The following is a 23454-nucleotide window of genomic DNA, read 5'->3' on the forward strand; positions in this document are numbered from 1 at the left end:
CCATTGGCTTTTCTTTTTTTTGCCAACGCATAACATTGTTGGCTCATGTTTAACTTTTTGTCCATTCACCAGTAATGTAGCACAGTGTGCACATCACTACTAGCAACACATGTGATTTTGGAATGGCCTAGATTCAGCAGTGAGAATTGTAACACACATCTAAACACTATCTATACTGTGGCAATGCCTTATGAAACCCTGAGGCCTAGTGGGGCATGAGAGATCTGAGGTTGAGAATTCTAAAAAACCTCCTCCATAAAACTGCAAATCCCAGAATTCCTCAGGTTCTTGTACCTGATATTCAGTAGCCAGTTAATTCCACAATAAAACTGCCAGACATTTGAGTGTCTGTTCTGAATGCCTACATGTATTTTTAGAAGTCAAGATGTTTAAAACATTCGCTTACACTATGATAAAAAGCTGGCGTTCCAACTGAACTATGTGCAAGGAACTTGATATAGTTTATATCCTGAATAGTTTTTTTTATTTTTTTTCCTACAGTAAGATTTTACTGGGGAGGCTGTGTTTGATCATCATCTATGCAATTTTCATGGAACTACTCCAGAATAAATAACAGTAGCGGTAGTAGATCAAGAGTGGAGCACCACTGAATCAAAATTTCTGCCTGGATTGAACATTGACTGGACTGGTGAATATATTCCTGTGTTGTTGATGAATATCTGAATAAACAAAACAGCATTGGTTAAGGATAAATATTTCCCAAAGGATTTGGGTTGTCATTGTGCTTTTTGATGTTTTACAGCTTTGTTCAGCTGAGAAAAATCCACTGGGATTGCAAATATGAGAGGAATGGTTGGATGATTAATGAACTGACTGAGTGTAACATTTAGAAAGCATTTTTCAATTGCTAAGCAGAAAGCTTTTCCCGACCTTGCTCTTTTGCTCCAAATGTACCCCATGGAATGAAAAAAAAAGGGATAGAAGGTACTCACCTAGTTCTGGTGCTTTGCTTAGCACAAATGCATAAGCCCAGAATTTGCTGACAGGTCCATTGTAAAAACTCTGGTCGCAAACTGACTGCTTTAGTCCTTTGGTCATCAAAATGTACACCATATAAGCACCCGTTCGAACAGCACCAAATATACTTCATGAAGAGAGAGAGAAAGAGAAAACAGAGAGTTGTCATTAAAAAGGAGAAAGATAACATCCACTGAGACTATGGATATGGCTATTTACACAGGTGGTCAGGATGTTTCCCCCGTTCTAGTTTACTTTAAACTTTACATATATAAATGAAGGGGAAAAATAACACTAATTGTTATCTATATATTCTGTAAATTATCTAGCACAGTGGTTCTCAACCTTCCTAATGTGGTGACACCTTAATAAAGTTCCTCATGTTGTGGTGATCCCCAGTCATAAAATCATTTTTGTTGCAACTTCAAAACTGTAATGTTACTACTGTTATGAATCATAATCTAAATACCTGATATGCAAGATGTATTTTCATTCCCGGGACCACATTTGGCACAAATACCCGATAGGCCCAAATGTGAATACTGGTGGGGTTGATTTTGTCATTTGGGAATTGCAGTTGCTGGGATTTATAGTTCACCTACAAAGAGCATTCTGAACTCTACTAATGATGTAAGTGAACCAAAGTTGGCACACAGAACTCCCATGACTGACAGAAAATACAGAAAGGATTTGGTGGGAATTCATATTGAGTTTTGGAGTTATAGTTCACCTACATCCAGTGAGTGATGGACTCAACAATGATGGATCTGGACTAAACTTGGCACAAATACTCAATATACCCAAATGTGAACACTGATGGAGTTTGGGAAAAATAGACTTGACATTTGGAAGTTGTAGGTGCAGTGATTTATAGTTCACCAACAGTCAAAGAACATTCTGAACCCCATCAGTGATAGAATTGGGCCAAACTTCCCACACAGAACCCCCATGACCAACAATACTGTGTTTTCCTATGGTCTTTGGCAACCCCTCTGACACCCCCTCATGCCCCCCCCCCCCAGGTGTTCCAACCACCAGGTTGAGATATGCTAGTCTAGCATGTTACTAGCATAGGAAAGAAAGAAGGACAAATAGGCAAAAGTGTGTACTTTTCACATTTGCTGGCTTAAAGGACTCACATGAAGGCGGGGGGGGGGGGGAAGCATGAATAAAGAAATTATAATTTTTTCACTCCTGAAAAATTCATTATGGGGAAAAAGTGTCTTCACTGAAGCTTTCTCAACAATCCTTGTTTCCACAGCAATCCAATTTTTTTTTCCAAATCCAATTATCACAGGGACAGAAAGTGAGGTGAAATCTTCTGAACATGAATAAAGAAACTGCTACTTTTAAAATTGAGAAAATACCTCTTTAAGAATGTTTAGGTCAGGGGTCCTCAAACTAAGGCCCAAGGGCCGGATACGGCCCTCCAAGGTCATTTACCTGGCCCTTGCTCAGGGTCAACCTAAATCTGAAACAACTTGAAAGCACACAACAACAACAATCCCAGCCAAAAGCAGGCCCACACTTCCCATTGAAATACTAATAAGTTTATATTTGTTAAAATTGTTCTTCATTTTAATTATTGTATTGCATTTAAGTGTTTTTTGCACTACACATAAGATATGTGCAGTGTGAATAGCAATGCATTCATGTTTTTTTTCAAATTATAGTCCGGACCTCCAACAGTTTGAGGGACTGTGACCTGGCCCTCAGTTTTAAAAGTTTGTGGACCCCTGGTCTAGGTCTTTCAGCACGGTTCTATGATTGGTTTTTGCTAGAAGCTGATAGAATTGTACTGGAAGATCTAGAGATTTCCAGGGAGGTGTTCTCTGTAGAAATCTCTAGGTCCTTCAGCATGACCAGAGGACGCTGACCCTTTCAATAGTACAAGCAAGCAAAAGTTAGTACTGTACTATACAGCCAATCCTATCCATCTCACTGAAACTCCAGATAAACTTTGCCTTAGTTGTTTTGCCACACCTCAGTGCTGGTCACTACAGTTGTTTGTTCAAGATCTAACTGCTTTACAGAGTTACAATTTTGAAGTTTCCTTCTAGGAAGTTATACTATTATCAGGTTCATAGCAAATACAAACCCTACCAAGATAAACCAATGACTCAGAAGTTCTTAATGACTTCCTTTTGCTAGGTGAGACTTTTTTTTTTGAGCCAGGCATGACTTGAGAAACTGCAAGTTGCTTCTGGTGTGAGAGAATTGGCCATCTGCAAGGACATTGCCCAGGGGACGCCTGAGTGTTTTGATGTTTTACCATCCTTGTGGGAGTTGAAGTCCAAAACACCTGGAGGGCCCCAGTTTGCCCATGCCTGTTCTAATGTCCTCTGTCAACAGTGCCCTTCGCCACACTACATTGGAAAACAGGCCAGTCTTTGCACCAGAGCACAAATGTACATAAATCAGACATTAGGAATGGAAATACACAAGAACCAAATGCAGAACACCTAAACCTTTCTGGGCATTCCATCTCGGACTTGTGAATAGAAGTCCTCAAACAACTAAAATGCTAGAAGGAAAGATTGGAAAGAAAAACTGAAGAATTATATAGGTATATCCACAAACATCAGTCCTTTGACAGTGTGTTAACCAAAGACACTACACATATTAACACCAAAACCTTATGAGGGCTCTCTTGACAGGTCTATCCAGTCAAATTTAAACTATGACTTTAAACTGGCATTTTACTGATATGACTGATTTTAACATGTTTCAACTTTATGTCTATGTCTTTTAATCTATGTGTTGTAATGTTTTCACCTATGTGTTTAACTCTGTTGTATACCCAGTCTCTAGCCTTGAGGAGAGGTGGGTAATAACAATATGTAACACCTTTTTTTGTTCCTGGGTTATAACTGTCATTTCCTAATTGTTTCTATCACAAAAACATAGAAAAAGTGTATTACACTGCAAAAACTTTCTTTTTGCAGGATATCCTGCAACACATTTTTGCTATAATCTTTCGAGGAATATATAATAGAATCTTAACCAATTCAACATAGTTTGTGACAGTCACAAAAACCAAGTTTCTGGAGTGTAACAACGAACTACCATTAAAGTTAAGTAAACTAAAGGTTTCCCCTTGATATTAAGTCTAGTCATGTCTGACTCTGGGAGGTGGTGCTTATCTCCATGTCCAAGCCAAAGAGTTGGCATTGTCCATAGACACCTCCTAGGTCATGTGGTCAGCATGACTGCATGGAGCGCCCTTACCTTCCTGTGATCTACTCACATTTGCAGGTTTTTGAACTGCTAATTTGGCATAAGCTAGGCCTAACAGTGGGAGCTCACCCTACTACCTGGATTCAAACTACCAACCTTTTGGTCAGCAAGTTCAGCAGCTCAGCAGTTTAACCCACTGCCACACCAGGGCCCCCAGTAATTACCACATAATTAAACAGGAAATAATACTTTCAAATCAGGAAGAAAAAAAATCAAATTTTGTTATATAGTGTAATCATCATCATCATCATCATCATCACCATCATCTTACTGGTTCCCAGGCAGCATCACACTACATTCAAATCACTCTGGCCTCAAATTCATATGTATATCTACTCACCTTGGCTTTAAATCTTTGTCTCCCAACCACCATAGTTAAAACTGAACTTGTCATCTCATCACTATACCCACAAGTTTTGCATTTCTGTTGCTACTCACACATAACTACAAAGGTCTGGTCCTAGGCACTTTACTCCATGGATCTGATGAAGTAGACTTAGGTCTATGAAAGCTTATGCTACCAACGTCTTTCTCACAGTTAATCTCAAAGGTGCAACAAGCTACCTCTGCATACCTTTTCCATCCAGGTGACCTCACTATCAGTAATCTAGTTTTAATCTTACCATGGCATGGATAACCATGTCCAAGATCTTAGCCTTAGATGATAAAAGTCCTGTATGCCCAGGAGAAAGGCCACGTAAGTGGCTCAGTCATGTATTTGGAGTTATCGATACAATGATACTGTTGTCTTCTCATTGATTCAATTCAAGACAAAAGGATATCACAATGCTTTGGCAATACCAAACTATTGAACATATGTTTTCCTTTTTAAAAAAGGAATATGGAGAATGAAGCAATTTCTTGCTAAGAAGAAAACCAGTGAGGTGAATCTTATTGCTTTAAAGCAAAAATTATTTTTAAAAAGCAAATTGAAATAAGAGGGAAAATGCAAAACAGTTTTTTCTTTACAGCTGCCTGATAATGCCAAATGTCACCTAATGCAGAATAAGACATTTCTGTTGCTAGTTAATTAATGTCATCCATTTAAAGGACTCATTCTTCCATGCATCTATTGTTTCTAGGAAAGGTGAAAAGCTAATACGATCGGATTATTATGCATAGTGCATTGAGAGTCATTGTCATTCCTCATGAACAACTAATTCAGGTGTAAAATAGGGAGAAATTTAGGGACTCAATTTTTATTCATTATGTGCATAAGATGTTTTCAGACAGGCCCTATATCCCAGGACCTGATCCCAGGTTTTCTGTTTATCCCAGATTATCTGGCAGTGTGGACTCATATAATCCTGTTTAAAGCAGAAAACTTGGAATCAGATCCTGAGATGAAGGGTCTATCTGGAAGGGCCCAGAAATATTTTGCCTGATAAATTAAAGCATTTTGAATTACTGAAGAACATTAGAACTAGGAACAAGGATGCAAAAAATAGCAGAATTACTTACACATTACATAGAACTTGCATGTAAAGAAATGTAATTTCTGGCTTTCGTATATATGCAGGTATTATCTCTTGAAATCTCTTTATAAGAGGTCACCTTAGGTAACCTTCAATGGTTGATAACAAGTGTTATCCTGTCATAAGTATCTCCTTTGGGTCACAGAACTGGCAATTGAATTCCAATCAATTTTAAATGAAATGAAATCTTAACTCATTTCAATCAAACCCTATTGTCTGGTTTCGCAGTGAGATAGCTTTGTTTCCCTGATGGATTACTTCTGTTGTGAGAAAGATGGGGAACATCACTCTTCTTCTCCCCGGAGGTTTTTCTACTACTGTTCATTATTTTTTACTGGACCACCTATGTAGGCTTGGGCAGCAGAGTGAAGGTGGTTTCACTCATTAGCATAATATAAATCTCCACTTATTAAAAAGCACTGGGTTTCGCAGAAATGGAAAGCTTCACAGAAAGTACAAAAAAAAAAACCCAAGAAAAATGATCAGCAAATGCACAAAAACTCTTGTAATCTTGCCTGACAGAAAAGCCTTTCCAATTCCCTTTTCTTGCATGCAAGGTTGAAATAAGTGAAGACTTGCATTCCAAATTTTGACAACAGTTTCTTGTGAGGAGCGCAGGTTTCCATATCAGTCCTTGGCAACATGAAAAGATCAGATATTCTGATTAATTCGTTTTATGGGATTGGTGCTGGTTATCCTGAATTCTATCTACTAATATTTATTCTACTTATTTCATAGAAAGAAGCTTTGTACAAGGTTTTAATCTGAACTGCTGCTTTCAAAGCAGACATACAATTACAGAATTACACTCTAAATACAGTGTAGGTACTTATTATTATAGTACCACAGGAGTTATCATGGTTTATGTTTTCTAAGGAATGCCAATAGAATTAAGCTGTTCTTATTAGCTAGTTTATTCACAAACAAACCACTGTAGTGCCCTTAACTACTTTAAGGACCAGATTAAAAACAGAATGAAGACATGTATTCAATGTTTGCGTATTTCCTCATTCCAGAATCCAAAAACATTCTTCTGCGATAGGACCAGCTTTCTGGTTGTATCTGATGGTAGTCATACAACTCATCTCAATTCACTTTTGGACACAAAAAGATTTGTAATGCCTTTAGTATCAAACCAAACAAATGGGAAATTGGGAAGGATCTTTAGCTGCTGGAGATGTTACTCTGAGGGCCTGTCCAGACAGGACCTTTATTGCGATAACTCCTGCAATAAAGAAAGGGCTGTCCAGACAATGTTCTGTACAGTCCTGAATTAATTTGCTACAAACCAGGAAAACCATGGTTTGTAGCAAATTAATTTGATAGTGAATTTATTCCGCAGCTTCTTGGAAGGCATAGGAGAAATCCACTATAGAATACTGCAGTCCAGACAGTATTCCCACAGTTTACTAGGCTAAATAAGCCTGGTAAACTGTGGGAATACCCACCACCTCCCCTGAAGCCCCAGACCCCTTAGAAAAGTAATAAAAACTTAGCAGGCCTCAATTACAAGCCTCGGCTGGCTCTCCTGGTGCATAGAAGTGCTCTTTCCTGGCACATCATTTCTGCTAAGTTTTTATTACTTTTCTAAGGGGTCTGGGGACTTGGGGGAAGGGTCTACAGACGTTCTCTCAGGCTAGTCCCGAGAGAAGGTCTGGACAGGCCCCCAGGAAAATCCACATTTTTAAAATGTGGATTCTCCCGGGATAAAGACCTGTCTGGATCCAGCCTAAGTTGAGACTTCCATATGTGCTCCAGTGCACCTACAAAAAACCTTGATTAGGAGTTTCCTCTCTATCTTCTACTTAGATCAAAACACATGATTCATCTGATTGATCAAGGGCCCTTCCACACAGCCATATAACCCAGAATATCAAGGCAGAAAATCCCACAATATCTGCTTTGAACTGAGTTATCTGAGCCCACACTGCCCTATATTCCAGTTCAAAGCAGAAAATGTTTTTTTTTTTCCCCAGCTATGTGGAAGGGGCCCAAGAAATGGATCCAGGGTCAGCCTGACCTTAGGTGGTAATCAAAGAAGGCAGAAGAAGCAGCCATTCTCTTTTCTTGGAGGAAAGAGTGCTGTGAGCAGTTTTGTACCTTCTAAGCATGCCTGCAGCCCTCATACATAGCAGAGGTTATCGTCTCATCATCGGTGTTGAAGAAACATTTAAATGCTATACCAGTGTCTATAACAAGAATATGGTGTGCATGCCACCTTGAGTGTGCCCATATTTCCTCTTCCCACTACAATATATGGAAGCTCTATGCATTTGCTACCTAGTTGTTTCTCACATCATCTAGTAGTACTGTGTGATCCTTGTATTTGTGGCAGCAAGAGTGATTCTATCTACTGACATTAAACAATATGTTCACTCTAGGCATTTCCCAGGTCCTCCAACATGATTCAATGTTATGCTTCCACTGGAAGCTGACCATAGAATTTCACTGCACCAAAAACTAGATAACTGGTATCTCGAGGTCCTCTAGCAGGGTTATATGGTCAACATCAGCAGAAGTCATTCATTTCCAAAGAGTTCACTATTATTAACTGCCTTAAATACCATTCTGGGAGAAAATCAGGATAAAAAAATGCAATAATCAAACAATCAAGAATATCCTGTGATATGTTTATGCTAGGGTTGTCATATGTCAGAAATGGCACACAACAAGAACAACAGTCCGATACTGGGTTATATAGAAGTGAGAACCTTTATCTTAAAGCAGAGTTTCTCAAGCTGTGCTCCTCCAGATGTTTTGGACTTCAACTCCCACAATTCCTAACAGCTGGTAAGCTGAATGGGATTTCTGGGTGTTGAAGTCCCAAACACCTGAAGGAACGGAGTTTGAGAAACACTGTCTGAGAGCAAGAGTGTCAAACTCATTTTCATCAGGGGCCACATCAGCCTTAGGGTTATCTTCAAAGGGCCATTGAATGCATGGATGGAGAATTCATGAATACAGAAGGCCAACTATAATTGTTTCACATAGTGGTCAGTGCTTTTCAGTCTTTACCCAATTTGGGTCCCCAGATGTTACTGAATGACAACTCCCATCACTTTTGATTATCTGCCATATGGACTGGGTGTAACGGGAATTGCAACCCAACAGCACTTGTGGCTCTGAGGTTCTGGAAAGATTAAAGGGCCTTTCAGTCATACATATCCATAAGCCTTGTACCTTAATTCAAATCCCACTATCTTGATTAAATTGAACAAACTGCAGCCTTCCAGGTGTTACTTTATCACAACTCCCATCCACTCTAATTATGAGGTCTAATAAGGAATACAGGAGTGGTAGTCTAGCATCTGGAGGGCCACATAAAATGACATGGCGGGCTGGATTTGGCCCATGGGCTTTGAGTTTGACACATGTATTTTAGGGCACTTCCACACAGCTGAATAAAATCCCACATTATCTGCTTTGAACTGGAATATATGATAGTGTGGACTCGGATAACCCAGTTCAAAGCAGATATTGCATAATTTTCTGCCTTGATATTCTGGGTTATATGGCTGTGTGGAAGGGCCCTCAGAGGACTCTGAATAACAGAACTCTAGAATAAAAATGCAGCACCATAGTCTTTAGTCTACAATTCCTAAGAATTAATAGATACTGAGCTTCACTTTGTCTTGTTATATAAGACAGAGCATACTTACTTTGCATCATTCCTATCTTTTGAAATTGCTTATCTGGTCTGTTACACTTGGATGCATATATCCAACACTTACAAATAAATATATCAAAGATTCTACTTATGCCAAAATCTGTATACAGCCATGGTGCAACTTGGGAATGAGAAACAGCTGATTTAATTAACAGATGTCTTACTTCCACTATGTCCTGTTCAGAAGACTGGACAGCGTCCAGATTTTATGCATAAAGGGAATATTCAATTTTCAGTTTACATTCTATATTTGGCAATAAATCCCCTGGGACATAAGGGAGCACTCATGGATCTTTAACTTGGCCCTAGAGGAATTAATAAGCATAGTGTAACATTTAAATAGTCTTTAATGAATTATCTGGGGACATAGTCCTGTGATATAATGGGGGGTTAGTATTGCCAGACTAACTGAAGTAATCTGGGGATTTGAAGAGTAATCCAAACAGGCAGAATGCTTGTTTCTCAAGGATACTCTTAAGGTTCTTACAAGATCAAAGGTATCCAGTTGTTATAGCAACTAGAAGACTTAGTACTGAAAGGTATATATCTATTCAGATATGGAAATTATCCTAGGCAAATCACGTGAAAAGAAAGCAGTAAGGCAAATCAATTAGCCCAGTAAGCCTAATTTTTTTTAACTCAGAAAATAGTTTAGCAGATTATAAGTGACAAAAAAAAAACCCAGAGGAAGGCTTAAAGGTTCTAAGATAACTATTAATATGTATTACAGTGGGTCCTTGGTATCTGCTGGGACTGGGTTCTAGGACTCTCCACAGATACCCAAATCTATAGATGATCAAGGGCCATTATATACAACAGTGTAGTAAAATTGTGTCTCTTCTCCAAAATGGCAAAAACAGGGCTTAATTTCTTTGGATTGGGGGGGGGGGGGCTGAAATATTTTCACGCCATGGATGGTGGAATTCATGGATGCAGAATACATAGATATAGCCAGCTGGAGGAGGAGAAAGAGGTTCTCTTGTTCATAGAACTGCCAATTGCCCCATCCCTCCTTCTACCACAAGCATTACTCCTCTACAGAGAAGCAATCTGCCCCTTCTATCTCTGAATACATAGAACAAGGACCTGATGATAGTGGGATTTAGAAACAGCCCTTAGCATCATTTGATGCCCATTTACACTGCAGAACGATAGTGCTATTATTATCTATTATTTTATTTCCAACAATTGTACCCCGTCCTTCTCAACCCCCGAAGGGGGACTCAGGGCGACTTACATCGGCAGCAATTCAATGTCAACACATACAGAATACATACACAATATATCACAACATTACACATTAAATAAAATCATGAAGTTAAAATCAATTTAAAAACATTGTTGGCAACCATGTAGCCATATACAATCTAATTCAGCGTCCAATTTAACTGCTGGTATTGTTCTGTTCTATGGAATCATTGAGTTCGTAATTTGGTGAGGAATTATTGCTATCTGGTAGAAAATACTAAGTAGTTCTCCCTAAACTGGAAGCTTTGGGATTCCATGGGACAGAACCAACCCACTTACATAAGCATACAGTCAGTCATCCACATTCACTTAGGTTAGAGGAATAGGACCACTGGATGTTGACCCCAAATCTCATTGGTGGACCTAGAGATTCCTATAGGGGTATTTTCTCTAGAAAACTCTAGGTTCTCTAGCATTACTAGATGAAGATGACCATAGAAACACAGTTGTCACAAAAACTGAATATGCAGATTTGATAAATGTGGATTTGATACGTGGGAATGAATGGAGTTGAATGGAAGAATGAATGAGTGGAGTTAATAATGTTGGAGACACCACTTCTAAAAGACTAATGATTAAACCTGCTTGCTGGACTGTAATTAAAAGTTGCTAATGACAGCCGAAAAAATAAACCATGATAAGAACTGTGGCAATGATAACAGAAATGTTTACAATGTTAAGAAGGAAGTCAACACAAGGCTAACACCAATCAAGAAGAATCAATCTCTGCCAGGAGGTGAAGACTCAGGACAGGACAACTATTTATTACATCAGCAGAATATTCCTATAAAAGACTCAATCTAATAATTCTCAAGTGTGACAGAATGAGGAGTCTGTTCCACTCACTATGATTTGGTCCGTGGGAAGGACAGTTGGAACAGACTCCTGTGTTCTGCCACAGTTGAGATGTAGCTACCAACTCAAAAGAAGACCTGATGAAGGAATTGCCATGAATTTGACAAAATTAATTTTGAACAGTGCACATTGTTGTGATTTATAAGTTGTAAAGAGTTTAAAGGGAATCAGAAAAGAAACATTAAGCTAAAGGTATTAATAGGGTTAAGATCTGCTATAAGTTATTTCAGAGGCCAGATGTCAGTCTCAGACTTCTGGAACAACAAAGCAATTTGGAGATTTGGGGATGTTGAGTCACAAAATTTACTAATTTCAAGAGAATTGATGTTATGGGGGGAAAGGAAGTGCAAACATTGCTTTTCACTGCAGGACAAAGTTGAAACAGTGGTTCAAAAAAGAACACACATACGGTTAATCTAAAGTTGAAAGAATTTCTACAGTTAAATAAAGGTTTTACATTTGAAAGGTTTACATTGATGTAGGGAAATCATACAAATGGAAAAATAAAAAGGACCTATGCTTTGAAGTTATTGAAAAGTTATTCATGACACAGTGGATCTAGGGATTCTTAGAGAGAACAATGTAAACCAAATCCATGAATAATCAAATTTGAAGAAATCTAAACTGCAAATGTGGAGAGATGACTGTAATATCATTATAATTCTGTGGTGTGGAAGGGCTCTGATCTAAACTGCTATGAGTTGGAGATTCTCTCCCACCCCCACTCCGCAAACCATGATTCCCACCAATTAAAGATAATGCAGCTAATATGCATGTGAATGTTCTTTTTCACTGTTACATTTCCCAGTAACTCATTTATTTTATTCATGTAATTATTTTAAAATATTCAAACTGACATAAATGACTGTATACGCAATGGCCTTGAGATGAACTCTTAAGAAAGTTCACAACACAATTACAATGGACTAAATAATCCAAACTAAAACAGACCTCAATTGGTCCACTGTACTTGGTACTGGCAGTTAGATTCAGGCCAATGAATGTATTATGAATTACCAAAGAGGTATCAAAACATCAAAGACATTCCCTCTAAAACAAACAGTAAAAAGAGCAAAATGAGGGTGAGTGATAGTTTAGCATGAGAGAAAATATGAAGAACTGACCTGACACCCAATTGATCTGTAAACAAACCTATTCCAGTGAAATAGAAAAATTTAGAATAATGTGCCAGTTTGGGTTTTATGGAAGATTTTTGATTAATGATCTTAACCACATATTTAATTAATTAACGTTCTCACTTTTTAAAAGTATCAAGTTTTTCTTTCAAAAAAGATGTTTGTGGAAGATTTTATTCCCAAGATGCCGAAATAATTTGACTCACCTTTAACTCAAGAAATAGCTTGATAAAAGTAATGACATTACTGGTTATTTTTTGAGTAAGAACTGGCAGTGCTGTTACTCTTATGACAACAAAGCAAACATTGGGAGGTTTTGTGTAACAAGTATGGTTTACTATTGTGCAGGAGACTTTGGAAAAAGCTATGTACCCTGATGGGCTCCAACCTTAAGAATCAAGGTTGCTACAATATGATGGTAGTCATGATGGCAACTAAAAATTCAATTACTCATTCAGTTTCACTGAAATAGTCATTAGATTTGGTGCAAAAAAAAAAGAGAGCCAACACTACAAGTTTTGGGGGGATCTGACCATTTGGAATGTTTTTCAGGTACTTTCCCATATGTAGGAGACAGGTTTGCACTTTCTTACCCATTTAAAAGGAGCTTTTGAAGGACATGTTCCCTGTGTAATCTTCCCACTATAGTTTGCAGTGCACAGGATGAACATGCCTTATTCAGAATTCCCACATCTTAAATACTCTCAAACCCAAAATTGTCCACATGGATATCTGTGATAGTGACACCTTTTCTTTCTGATGGTGCAATGTGCACACCTTCGCTTCATTCATAAAAGTAGTAAAAATATTGCATACAAAATGAACTTCAGACAACATGTATAAGATGTATACAAAACATACATGAATTTTGTGTTTCTACTGTACTTGGATCCTCCAGGACACCTCATAATACAACTATGATTTGAAAATTTTGTACATATAGTTCCTGGTGGCACAGTGGGTTAAAGCACTGAGCTGCTGAATTTGCTGACCAAAAGGTCGCAGGTTCGAATTTAGGGAGTGGCGTGAGCTCCAGCTGTTTTCCCCAACTTCTGCCAACCTAGCAGTTCAAAAACATGCAAATGTGAGTAGATCAATAGGTACCTCTCTGGTGGGAGGGTAATGGCGCTCTGTGCAGTAATGCCAGCCACATGACCTAGGAGGTGTCTACAGACAATGCTGGCCCTTCGGCTTAGAAATGGAGATAAGCACAAACCCTCAGAGTCGGACACAACAATTTTAATATAATAATAATATATCCTATTTATATTCCACTCTGTCTCCCCGAGGGGACTCAAAGCGGATTATAGGTACATGTATGGGAAAAATCCAATGCCATTATACAATTGACAAAAAAAAAGTACATAAAGAGGCAAGGCTTCTGTTGCTGTTGTTTTGAACCTTGGATATGAAATAACATCAACAACAGTAATAGTAATAGCAACTCCAAAATAAAATTTAAAAAACCCCAAACCTTTCTGGTCTCAAGAATTTTGGATTTTTTTACTTCTTATTCTACTTAGCCCTTAAGATTGCTGCTTTATGTCCTGTCATGATTCTAACTGTAAAGTGGAAAAAACCAATAGGAATGATACAATTTGGATGAGAAATTTGAAGTTCTTAAGGAATGATATAAGAGAAGGGGCATTCTGCTAATCATTTTTTTTTAAAAAAAGCATACAGCAATAATGTCATTGAAAAAAACAAACAGCTTACCTGAAGACAGCAAGGCTCAGAGACCAAAGAACTAGTGGTTTCCTTAGTTCAAATTTTGCTCGTTTGTTCATTAGATGCCGACCACCAAATATAAAGGCAGCATATAAAGCAGAAAACAGAAAAGATTTTTTCCTGTAAAAGAAAAGCAAAACAAACAAATGATATCCAGGCATCCTTTATGTTGAATAAATTTCCCTCATCTCTTTTTGTGGGCATATGCTTGTTAAGTGCACAAACCTGCTTATATAAGTTTGGAGCAACTACACTGAGTTATGGTGGACAGGCCTGAATAAGGGCCACTATGTTTAAGCTATGCTTTATTTAAGTTTTGTCGAAGGCTTTCATGGCCGGAATCACTGGATTGTTGTAAGTTTTTTTCAGGTTATATGGCGATGTTCTAGAGGCATTATCTCCTGATGTTTCGCCTGCCTCTGAGGATGCTTGCCATAGATGCAAGTGAAACGTCAGGAGAGAATACCTCTAGAACATGGCCATATAGCCTGAAAAAAACTTTATTTAAGTTATTTGGAGTCAAAAAGAGCAAGGGTTAGTGGGTGGATGGGAGGGAATCAACCTGATGCAGGTCTAGTTGAGGCAGGTGTCTATCCTAGACCACTTCCTCAGACTTCTCTTAGTCAAACACCTGAGCCCCAAGAGCAGTCCAATATTGAAGTGGCTTCCTGGGTAAACCTAAGACACTCCCAACTGTCATCAGATGATATAAGTGAGAGATATATACCCAGGTCTGCCTCAAGAATAGATCTCAATCCCAGGACCTATGAAGACCATTTCAGAATTGCATTATGCACCAAAAGGGTGCCAAGGTGAGCATCCAAGTCTTAAATCTTCCTCCTGTTACCTGCCAAATGGAATCCTGTTTACAGACACCATCCCAAACAAATAATCCAAGTCCCTCAGGTCCCACCTACACTGCCATATAATGCCATTTGAAACGGCATTATATGGTCACTGTAGACTCATATAATCCAGTTCAATGTAGTTAAACTACATTATATAAGTCTACACTGACCATATAATGCTGTTTCAAGTTCATTATATATGGTAGTATAGATGGGACCTCAGATACAGTATGGTTTAGGTGGAAAACCCAGGTAAAGGGGAGAAAATACCTTACCCTGAAGTGGCCAGATATATTCACACTGTACTGAGAGAGGCTCACACTGTACAATTAAGGCATGTGAAGGAGCATGTGAAGGGGGATTCAAACTTTAAATAGCTCATAGACCTGCTCCAATAAAATGCAACATTCTGACGCTTAATGCTTCATGTAAAGCCTTCTGATCTTTGGCCATGGAGGCCATCACCGAAGCACCATGCAGCATATTTTCACTGCACACAGAAGCCTTCCTATAGTATTTCCATCATCCCCTCCATCACCATGGTGCCTGCAACCATTTTAACCCTGGTTACTCCTGCTGTTACTACTACAGCCCACATCTGTATTGTTATACTGGTTAAGAAGACAGCAATCCAAATACTCCGATAGAATAATAACAACAACGCAATATAAAAATGTGTGTGAAGTAATCAGTTATAAATAGTTGATGTAATTACAAATGAACTCAAATGTAGTAAGATAAACTCATTTTGTCTTTATCCATTTTGACACTGACTTGTCTAACTGAATTAGAAAAGAGGCCATACCCTGTCAAGCTATGATTTCTTTTTATACACTCCAATATCTTTCGGGCAAATTATTCAGTCAGCAATAATTAGGATTTTGGCCTAATCTAAATGGGACATTACAATTCTATCCAGATACAGCTGAAATATTATATAGTTTTTTCTTCTGACACTGGACTTCTGGCTCTGGACAGCAAAACTTCATAGATTTTTGCATAGAAGACAAAACTGTAAAAATTAATCTGCAAGAATATGGAGTAACTTAAAGAGAATGTCACTGTGATTTAGATACAAGAATAAAAATATTTCTAGGTCACTCTGCTTTCAAATGAGATCTTAACTAGAATCACACAGAAATGCAGCTTATAGTTAACAGCACAAAATTCAAATTACATGTTTCCAAAAAGACACATTTAATGCAGATTCAGGATAAAGGCCAAGCCCAGAAATTGAGATACAGGAAAATAGGCCTGAACAATATAATCCAGTTAGTCAAAATGTCAAATGGATCCAATAGTGGCTTGATGAGTTCTGAAGCTACATTTTCAATCTCGTTCTTCCCCTGCCACATTAAGCATGTATTTTATGCACACTATATGGATAGATAGCTTTCAAAAGATTGAGCATAACTTCAGAAATTAGGCCATACCATAGTGCTTAAATTCTGAAACCCACATTATTGTTCTATATGCAAAAATTCTTAACTATGCTGATTGTTGTATGAACAAGAGAAAAGCAATAAATGTATTCAAAATAAGCCCACAGCATTCTACTGTATTACAGTGTGCTTAACCCAACCTCACAGAGACAAAATATATCCACACTAATATCTAAAAAGTTTAGATTATTTCTGTTGTGTGCTTTCAAGTCATTTCCAACTTATGGCGAACCTATCATGGGGATTTCTTGGCAATATTTGTTCAGGGATTGTCTTTGCCTACCTCTGAAGCTATGAATATATTTATTTTATTTATTTACCCTATTTATACCCCGTCTTTCTCAACCCCATAGGGGACTCAAGGCAGCTTACATATAGAGGCAACAATTTGATGCCATGTAAACATACATATATAATAAAATAAACATATATTAAAGCAATCAATAAAAACATATCAAACCTTAAAACAGTTATTAAAATCATGTTATCCAAAATTGTAATCCATGGCCGTTCCGAATTGCCATTGCACTATTCCAAAATTTACTAACTGAACACTTGATCCCACATTCATGTTGTTAGCCTTTTCCTGAAGGTTATGAGGGAGGGGGCTGATCTGATTTCATTTGGAAGGGAGTTCCACAGCTAAGGGGTCACCACTGAGAAGGCCCTGTCTCTTGTCCCCACCAACCGCACCTGCGAAGGAGATGGAACTGAGAGCAGGGCCTCCCCAGGAGATCTTAACCTCCTAGCTGGCTCATAGAGAGATATATGTTTGGACAGGTAAACTGGGCCAGAACCATTTAGGGCTTTATAGGCTAAAGCCAGCAGTTTGAATTGCGCTCAGTAGCAGGCTGGCAGCCAGTGGAGCTGACGTAACAGAAGAGTTGTGTGCTCCCTGTACTCCACTCCAGTGAGAAATCTGGCTGTGACCCATTGGATTACTTGAACCATCTGAATAGTCTTCAAAGGCAGCCTCACATACAGCATGTTGCAGTAGTCTATTCTCTATGTAACAAGAGGGCAACCATTCATTTTACCAACATCCATGTAGAATTATTGGCTCCAAATAGCCAAAAAGAAACCTATATTAATACTGTTTAATACATTTCAGATTTTACATGTGTTTTTTTTTATTTTATACTGGGGCCCTTCCACACAGCCCTATACCCCAGAATATCAAGGAAAAAATCCCACATTATCTGAGTGTGGACTCAGATAATCCAGTTCAAAGCAGATATTGTGGAATTTTCTGTCTTGATATTCTGGGATATAGGGTTGTGTGGAAAGACTCTCAGTTGAAATAAACCAACCCCAGGAACTGGTATAAAAGTCTCTGGTTGTACCAGGAACTGATAGAAAATATCTTGAGATAAAGAAAACATATATAGATCTCCAAATTTAAATCAGAAGGAATATGAACAAAATCTGGGACTTTCAGTTTTTAATCAATGCAGATGAGCCCTGTAATTTGGAAATGACTTGGAGGAACACAGCAAAAACAAATATTTAAAATGCCTATATAACTATCTGGGTATTCATCCCTGTATATCAAATTCAAGAGATTATCAAAAAATTTAAAACCCCAAACAAAACTGCTGGATAAGCAACAGTTTCAGATAGCAGAAGGAATAAATCCAAGATCCCTTCCTCTGATTCATCATAGCCAAAATATATTTATTTCAGAAAAATGCATCCATGTTATTCCTAATATGACTTTTATATTCAAGCTACTTTAAGTAGGTCAGAAACTATATTTATATATAGATTAGGTCACTTCACAGCTTTTTAATTAGCTCCTTATTTCTGACTTTAAAAGGTCACAAATTATCTATATTATCTGCATAAAATGTTACAGTTTCCCAAAACTAGGGAAAAAATATCATGTTACTACCATATTGGCCTGACATCATCTGTGCAGGAATTCTCACTTCACATCCAAGACATCTTAGACCCCTTCCACACAGCTGTATAAAATCCACATTGAACTGGATATATGGCAGTGTGAAGTCAGATAATTCAATTCAAAGCAGATAATATGGATTATCTGCCTTGATATTCTGGTTTATGTGGCTGTGTGGAATCGGCCTAAGATAGTGAAATTTTTGCTTTTAGATGGTTCACTGTATGCAACCTTTGCTTCATTCACAAAAGTATTAAAAGTATTGTGTATAAAGGATATAATAAGGTATTTATTTAGGTTCTTGTGGGTTTTTTCCGGGCTATAGAGCCATGTTCTAGAGGCATTTCTCCTGACGTTTCGCCTGCATCTATGGCAAGCTTCCTCAGAGGTAGTGAGGTCTGTTGGACCTCACTGATATCTGCTTTGAATTGAATTATCTGACTTCACACTGCCATATATCCAGTTCAATGTGGATTTTATACAGCTGTGTGGAAGGGGTCTAAGATGTCTTGGATGTGAAGTGAGAATTCCTGCACAGGTATTTATTTATTTATTTCATACACTTCTATCCTGCCCTTCTCCCCACATGGGGGACTCAGGGCGACCTCACAAAGGCATCAACGATGCTTACAACATATACATCATACGAATACAATAAAATAGTAAAACAGTAAAAACATCTTAAAACTTCATACACATCAGTCAATAAATTCATTTACCAATGATATTAAATGCCAGTAAAACCAAAAATCAAGAATCGAGCCAGGAAATCCAATGTCACAAACCCAAATTCCTTTCCTATTGTCACTTTCATCTAATCAAACGCCTGGCCACAGAGTCAGGTCTTCAGTTGTCTTCTAAAGGATAGGAGGGAGGTGGCTAACCTGATGTCCTTAAGGAGGGAGTTCCATAGATGGGGGCCACTGCTGAAAAGGCCCTGTCTCCCGTCCCCACCAACCTTGTTTGCGAGAGTGGTGGGATCGAGAGCAGGGCCTCTCCGGATGATATTAAGCTTTGTGATGGTTTATAGCAGGAGATACGTTCGAACAAGTAATCTGGGTACAAGTTGTCTATATTTTTTGCATTTAGACTTGGATTCTTTCTCCAAGATGTCTCATGATGTAGGTATATGGAAGTACATATAACCTGAAAATATCAGAAATCCAAAACACCTCTAGCCCTAAGCATTTTGTATAAGCAGTACTATATAGGTATGGATAAAGGCAGAGCTTGGAAAGTTTCTTACAATGTCATTAGAAGGGGTACTTTTGGGTGGTTTGCACTGGTTCCTCTAGAGTTTTACACAGAGCCCACCACCTCCCATCCCACTATGCAGAGCTACTTCCTATGGGGCTCAGTCATAAACTATAATCGGTGCATGCGTCTTCCCATGTTGAACTAGATCAGTGTTTCTCAACCTGGGGGTCGGGACCCCTGGGGAGGGCGTGAGAGGGAGTTAGAGGGGTCACCAAAGATAATCAGAAAACACAGTATTTTCTGTTGGTCATGGAGGTTCTGCGTGGAGGTTTTGATTGTAGATGAACTATAAATCCCAGCAACTACAACGCCCAAATGTCAAGGTCTATCCCCCCCCCCCCCCAAAAAAAAACTCCACCAGTGTTCACATTTGGGTATATTGAGTATTTGTGGCAAATTTGGTCCAGATCCATCACTGTTTGAATCCACAGTGCTCTCTGGATGTATTTGAACTACAACTCCCAAACTCAAGGTCAATGCCCACCAAACCCTTCCAGTATTTTCTGTTGGTCATGGGAGTTCTGTGTGCTAAGTTTGGTTCAATTCCATCGTTGATGGAGTTCAGAATGCTCTTTGATTGTAGGTGAACTATAAATCCCAGCAACTACAATCCCCAAATGACAAAATCAATTCCTCCCCCCAACCTCACCAGTATTCAAATTTGGGCATATCAGGTATTTGTGCCAAATTTTGTCCAGTTAATGAAAATACATCCTGCATATCAGATATTTACTTGACGATTCATAACAGTAGCAAAATGACAGTTATGAAGTAGCAACAAAAATAATGTTATGGTTAGGGGTCACCACAACATGACGAACTATTTTAAGGGGTCATGGCATTAGGAAGGTTGAGAACCATTGCACTAGATCAACAGAGGACAGATGTCTCTCTTCCCCTCACAGAATGAGGTAGAGCGGAAGTTGGGCAATGAGGGGCATGGGACGATGGGTTCCCCTCCATCGGTCACTGCCAGATTTGCCACAATGTGTGGCAATTCCACTGACCCATTTGATGAGGTTGTTACTGAACTTCAACTCGCAGCCTGGCCAGAATGAAAGAAGAAGCTTTTTTGTATATATAGTAATATCAGTTGAATTGCGCTTTACAGACTATAAAGGAGATAGATCATGCTCCAGGGCATTTACATTCCTAAAGTAAACACTGGAGAAATAAAAGAGAAAGAGAACCCCCTGCCATGCAGGAAAGTACAGATGACCATCCAGCCTCTGTTTAAAAGCCTCCAAGGAAGAAGCTTTTACCACACTCCGAGGCAGAGAGTTCCACTGCTGAACAGCTCTTACAGTCAGAAAGTTCTTTCTAATGTTCAAGTGGAATTTCCTTTCCTGTAATTTGAACCCATTGCTCTAAGTCCTAGTTTACAGACCAGCAGAAAACTGGCCCACTCCCTCTTCCTTATGACATTCTTCTTTTCTGCAGGTTAAACATACCCAGCTCTTTAAGACAGCCCTCATAGTGCATAGTCTCCAGACCTTTGATCATTTTAGTTGCCCTCCTCTGGACACCTTCCAGCTGGTCAATATCTCTTTTAAACTCTGGTGCCCAGAATTGGGCACTATATTCCAGTTAAGGTCTAACTCAAGCAGAATAGAAAGTCACCATGGCTTCCCTTGATCGAGACACTATACTCCTTTTGATGCAGCCCCAAATCCCATTGGCTTTTTAAGCTGCTGCATCACACTGTTGGTTCATGAAGACTTGAAGATCTTTCTCACATGATCTTGACTGTTGTCAAGCCAGGCATCACCCATTCCGTATCTTTGCATTTCATTTTTTTCTGCTTAAGTGTAGTAGCTTACATTTGTCCTTGAAATTCTTTTTGTTAGTTTTTATTGGGAATGTCATAACCTATTGGAAATAAGGGCACCATGACCTTATCAAAAATGTAAAAATGATGTCACATCCCTTTGGTAAATGTGAATCTCCATGAACATAGTTTACATAGAGACCACCTTTTGAAAACCACTAATCAAAAAAAGCATGACCTTGTTAGAAGTCAACTCTTTGAACAAGTGACCTTCATAAGCATTCATGTAATGGCACACAAGTAACTCAGCTGTTAAACTGAAAAAACATGTATTTAAATTGCAAAGAATAAAGACATGTCACTACAAAGATATATTTGGTTAGCAGAAGATGGTTCTTTCTTTGCAGATGAAATTTGCAATTTCCCAAAAGATATACACTCCCTTAGAACCTTTTGTTTAAAATATGCACTCAAGAGACAAAACAAAGTAGCCTTCTTTAAAAATAACATCTCAGGTTTACTCATAAACAATTTGTATTAATTCAGCATACTAATCCATAGTCCAATGTCTTTAAACATATATAGTCCAAATTGTACTCACTGAAGTCTGAAAGGATACACGCTGCAATCTACTTCCACTGAGGTCTAAAAGCATTTGTTGTTGTTCATTCGTTCAGTCGTCTCCGACTCTTCGTGACCTCATGGACCAGCCTACGCCAGAGCTCCCTGTCGGCCGTTACCACCCCCAGCTCCCTCAAGGTCAGTCCAGTCACTTCAAGGATGCCCTCCATCCATCTTGCCCTTGGTCGGCCCCTCTTCCTTTTGCCTTCCACTTTCCCCAGCATAATTGTCTTCTCTAGGCTTTCCTGTCTCCTCATGATGTGGCCAAAGTACTTCAGCTATGTCTCTAGTATCTTTCCCTCCAGTGAGCAGTCCGGCTTTATTTCCTGGAGGATGGACTGGTTGGATCTTCTTGCAGTCCAAGGCACTCTCAGCACTTTCCTCCAACACCACAGCTCAAAAGCATCGATCTTCCTTCGCTCAGCCTTCCCTAAGGTCCAGCTCTCACATCCGTAGGTGACTACAGGGAATACCATGGCTTTGACTAGGCGGATCTTTGTTGCCAGTCTGATGTCTCTACTCTTCACTATTTTATCTAAAAGCATACTATATAACAAAAGTGGAGTCCTGTGTCTGAAGCCCCTCCCAAACCAAAATGTACATACAATCTAGGCTAACAATTATACACATTTACAGTTAGTGGATGCTTGAAAGGCTGCTATTTCCCACAGTTTTGGCCCAGCTCCCTAATTTGTTAAGGTCATTTTGAATTCTGATCTTGTCATCTGGAGTATTAGCTATTATCTGCTCTTATAACAGAGATCAAGATTGTTGGATGGGATTGAGAGAGGTTCCTCCATTTCTCCTACAGAGATCTTTGGAAGATCTCCTCCTACGCATAGTGAAGCAAAGCAGCAAGTAAACAGAAATGCTCAAGCTCCCATCCACATGATGAGCAAGATTTGCAAACTGGGGGAAGGGGGGTGCAGTATCATTCAGTCCACGCCATTGTCAAAGTAAATTCTTTTTTTCCTTCTTCTCCAAAGTAACACAGCAAAATCCCTCAAAGGAGATTTCATGTCTGTGGTTTAGACAGCTCTAGAAATATATAAGCCAACAATGACACAGCATATTAGAAGCATCTGTTTGACAACTAATTTAAGAATAGTAAGAGATGAAAGAAAAGAGGACATGGGAAACATTGATTTAATATGTGTGAACAGAAGCAAGCTGGTTTCCTTCTATAAATGAACATCCTTTTGACATTTATATTTAGAGCTTGAGCGATGTGCGCACGCACACTGGTAAGTGTTCCCATTAGTACGTTTCTCAACATGCTAGAAGAAAGTGTATG

General features: G+C 38.8%; 1 protein-coding gene across 2 annotated transcripts in view; it reads right to left on the reverse strand.

Annotated features, from left to right (window-relative positions):
• The window catches only part of ELOVL6 (ELOVL fatty acid elongase 6), a 100094-nt gene that overhangs the window by 8255 nt on the left and 68385 nt on the right, over window positions 1-23454 (reverse strand). For both annotated transcript variants that reach the window (XM_060779088.2, XM_060779089.2), the window contains exons 2-3: window positions 14313-14444; window positions 954-1105 (exon numbers count right to left, since the gene is read on the reverse strand). In XM_060779088.2, coding sequence (XP_060635071.1) covers window positions 954-1105; window positions 14313-14444 — 284 coding nt within the window. The remainder of the gene's footprint in view (window positions 1-953; window positions 1106-14312; window positions 14445-23454) is intronic.

The sequence above is a fragment of the Anolis sagrei genome, chromosome 5 (assembly GCF_037176765.1).
Source record: "Anolis sagrei isolate rAnoSag1 chromosome 5, rAnoSag1.mat, whole genome shotgun sequence".
Lineage (NCBI taxonomy): Eukaryota > Metazoa > Chordata > Lepidosauria > Squamata > Dactyloidae > Anolis > Anolis sagrei.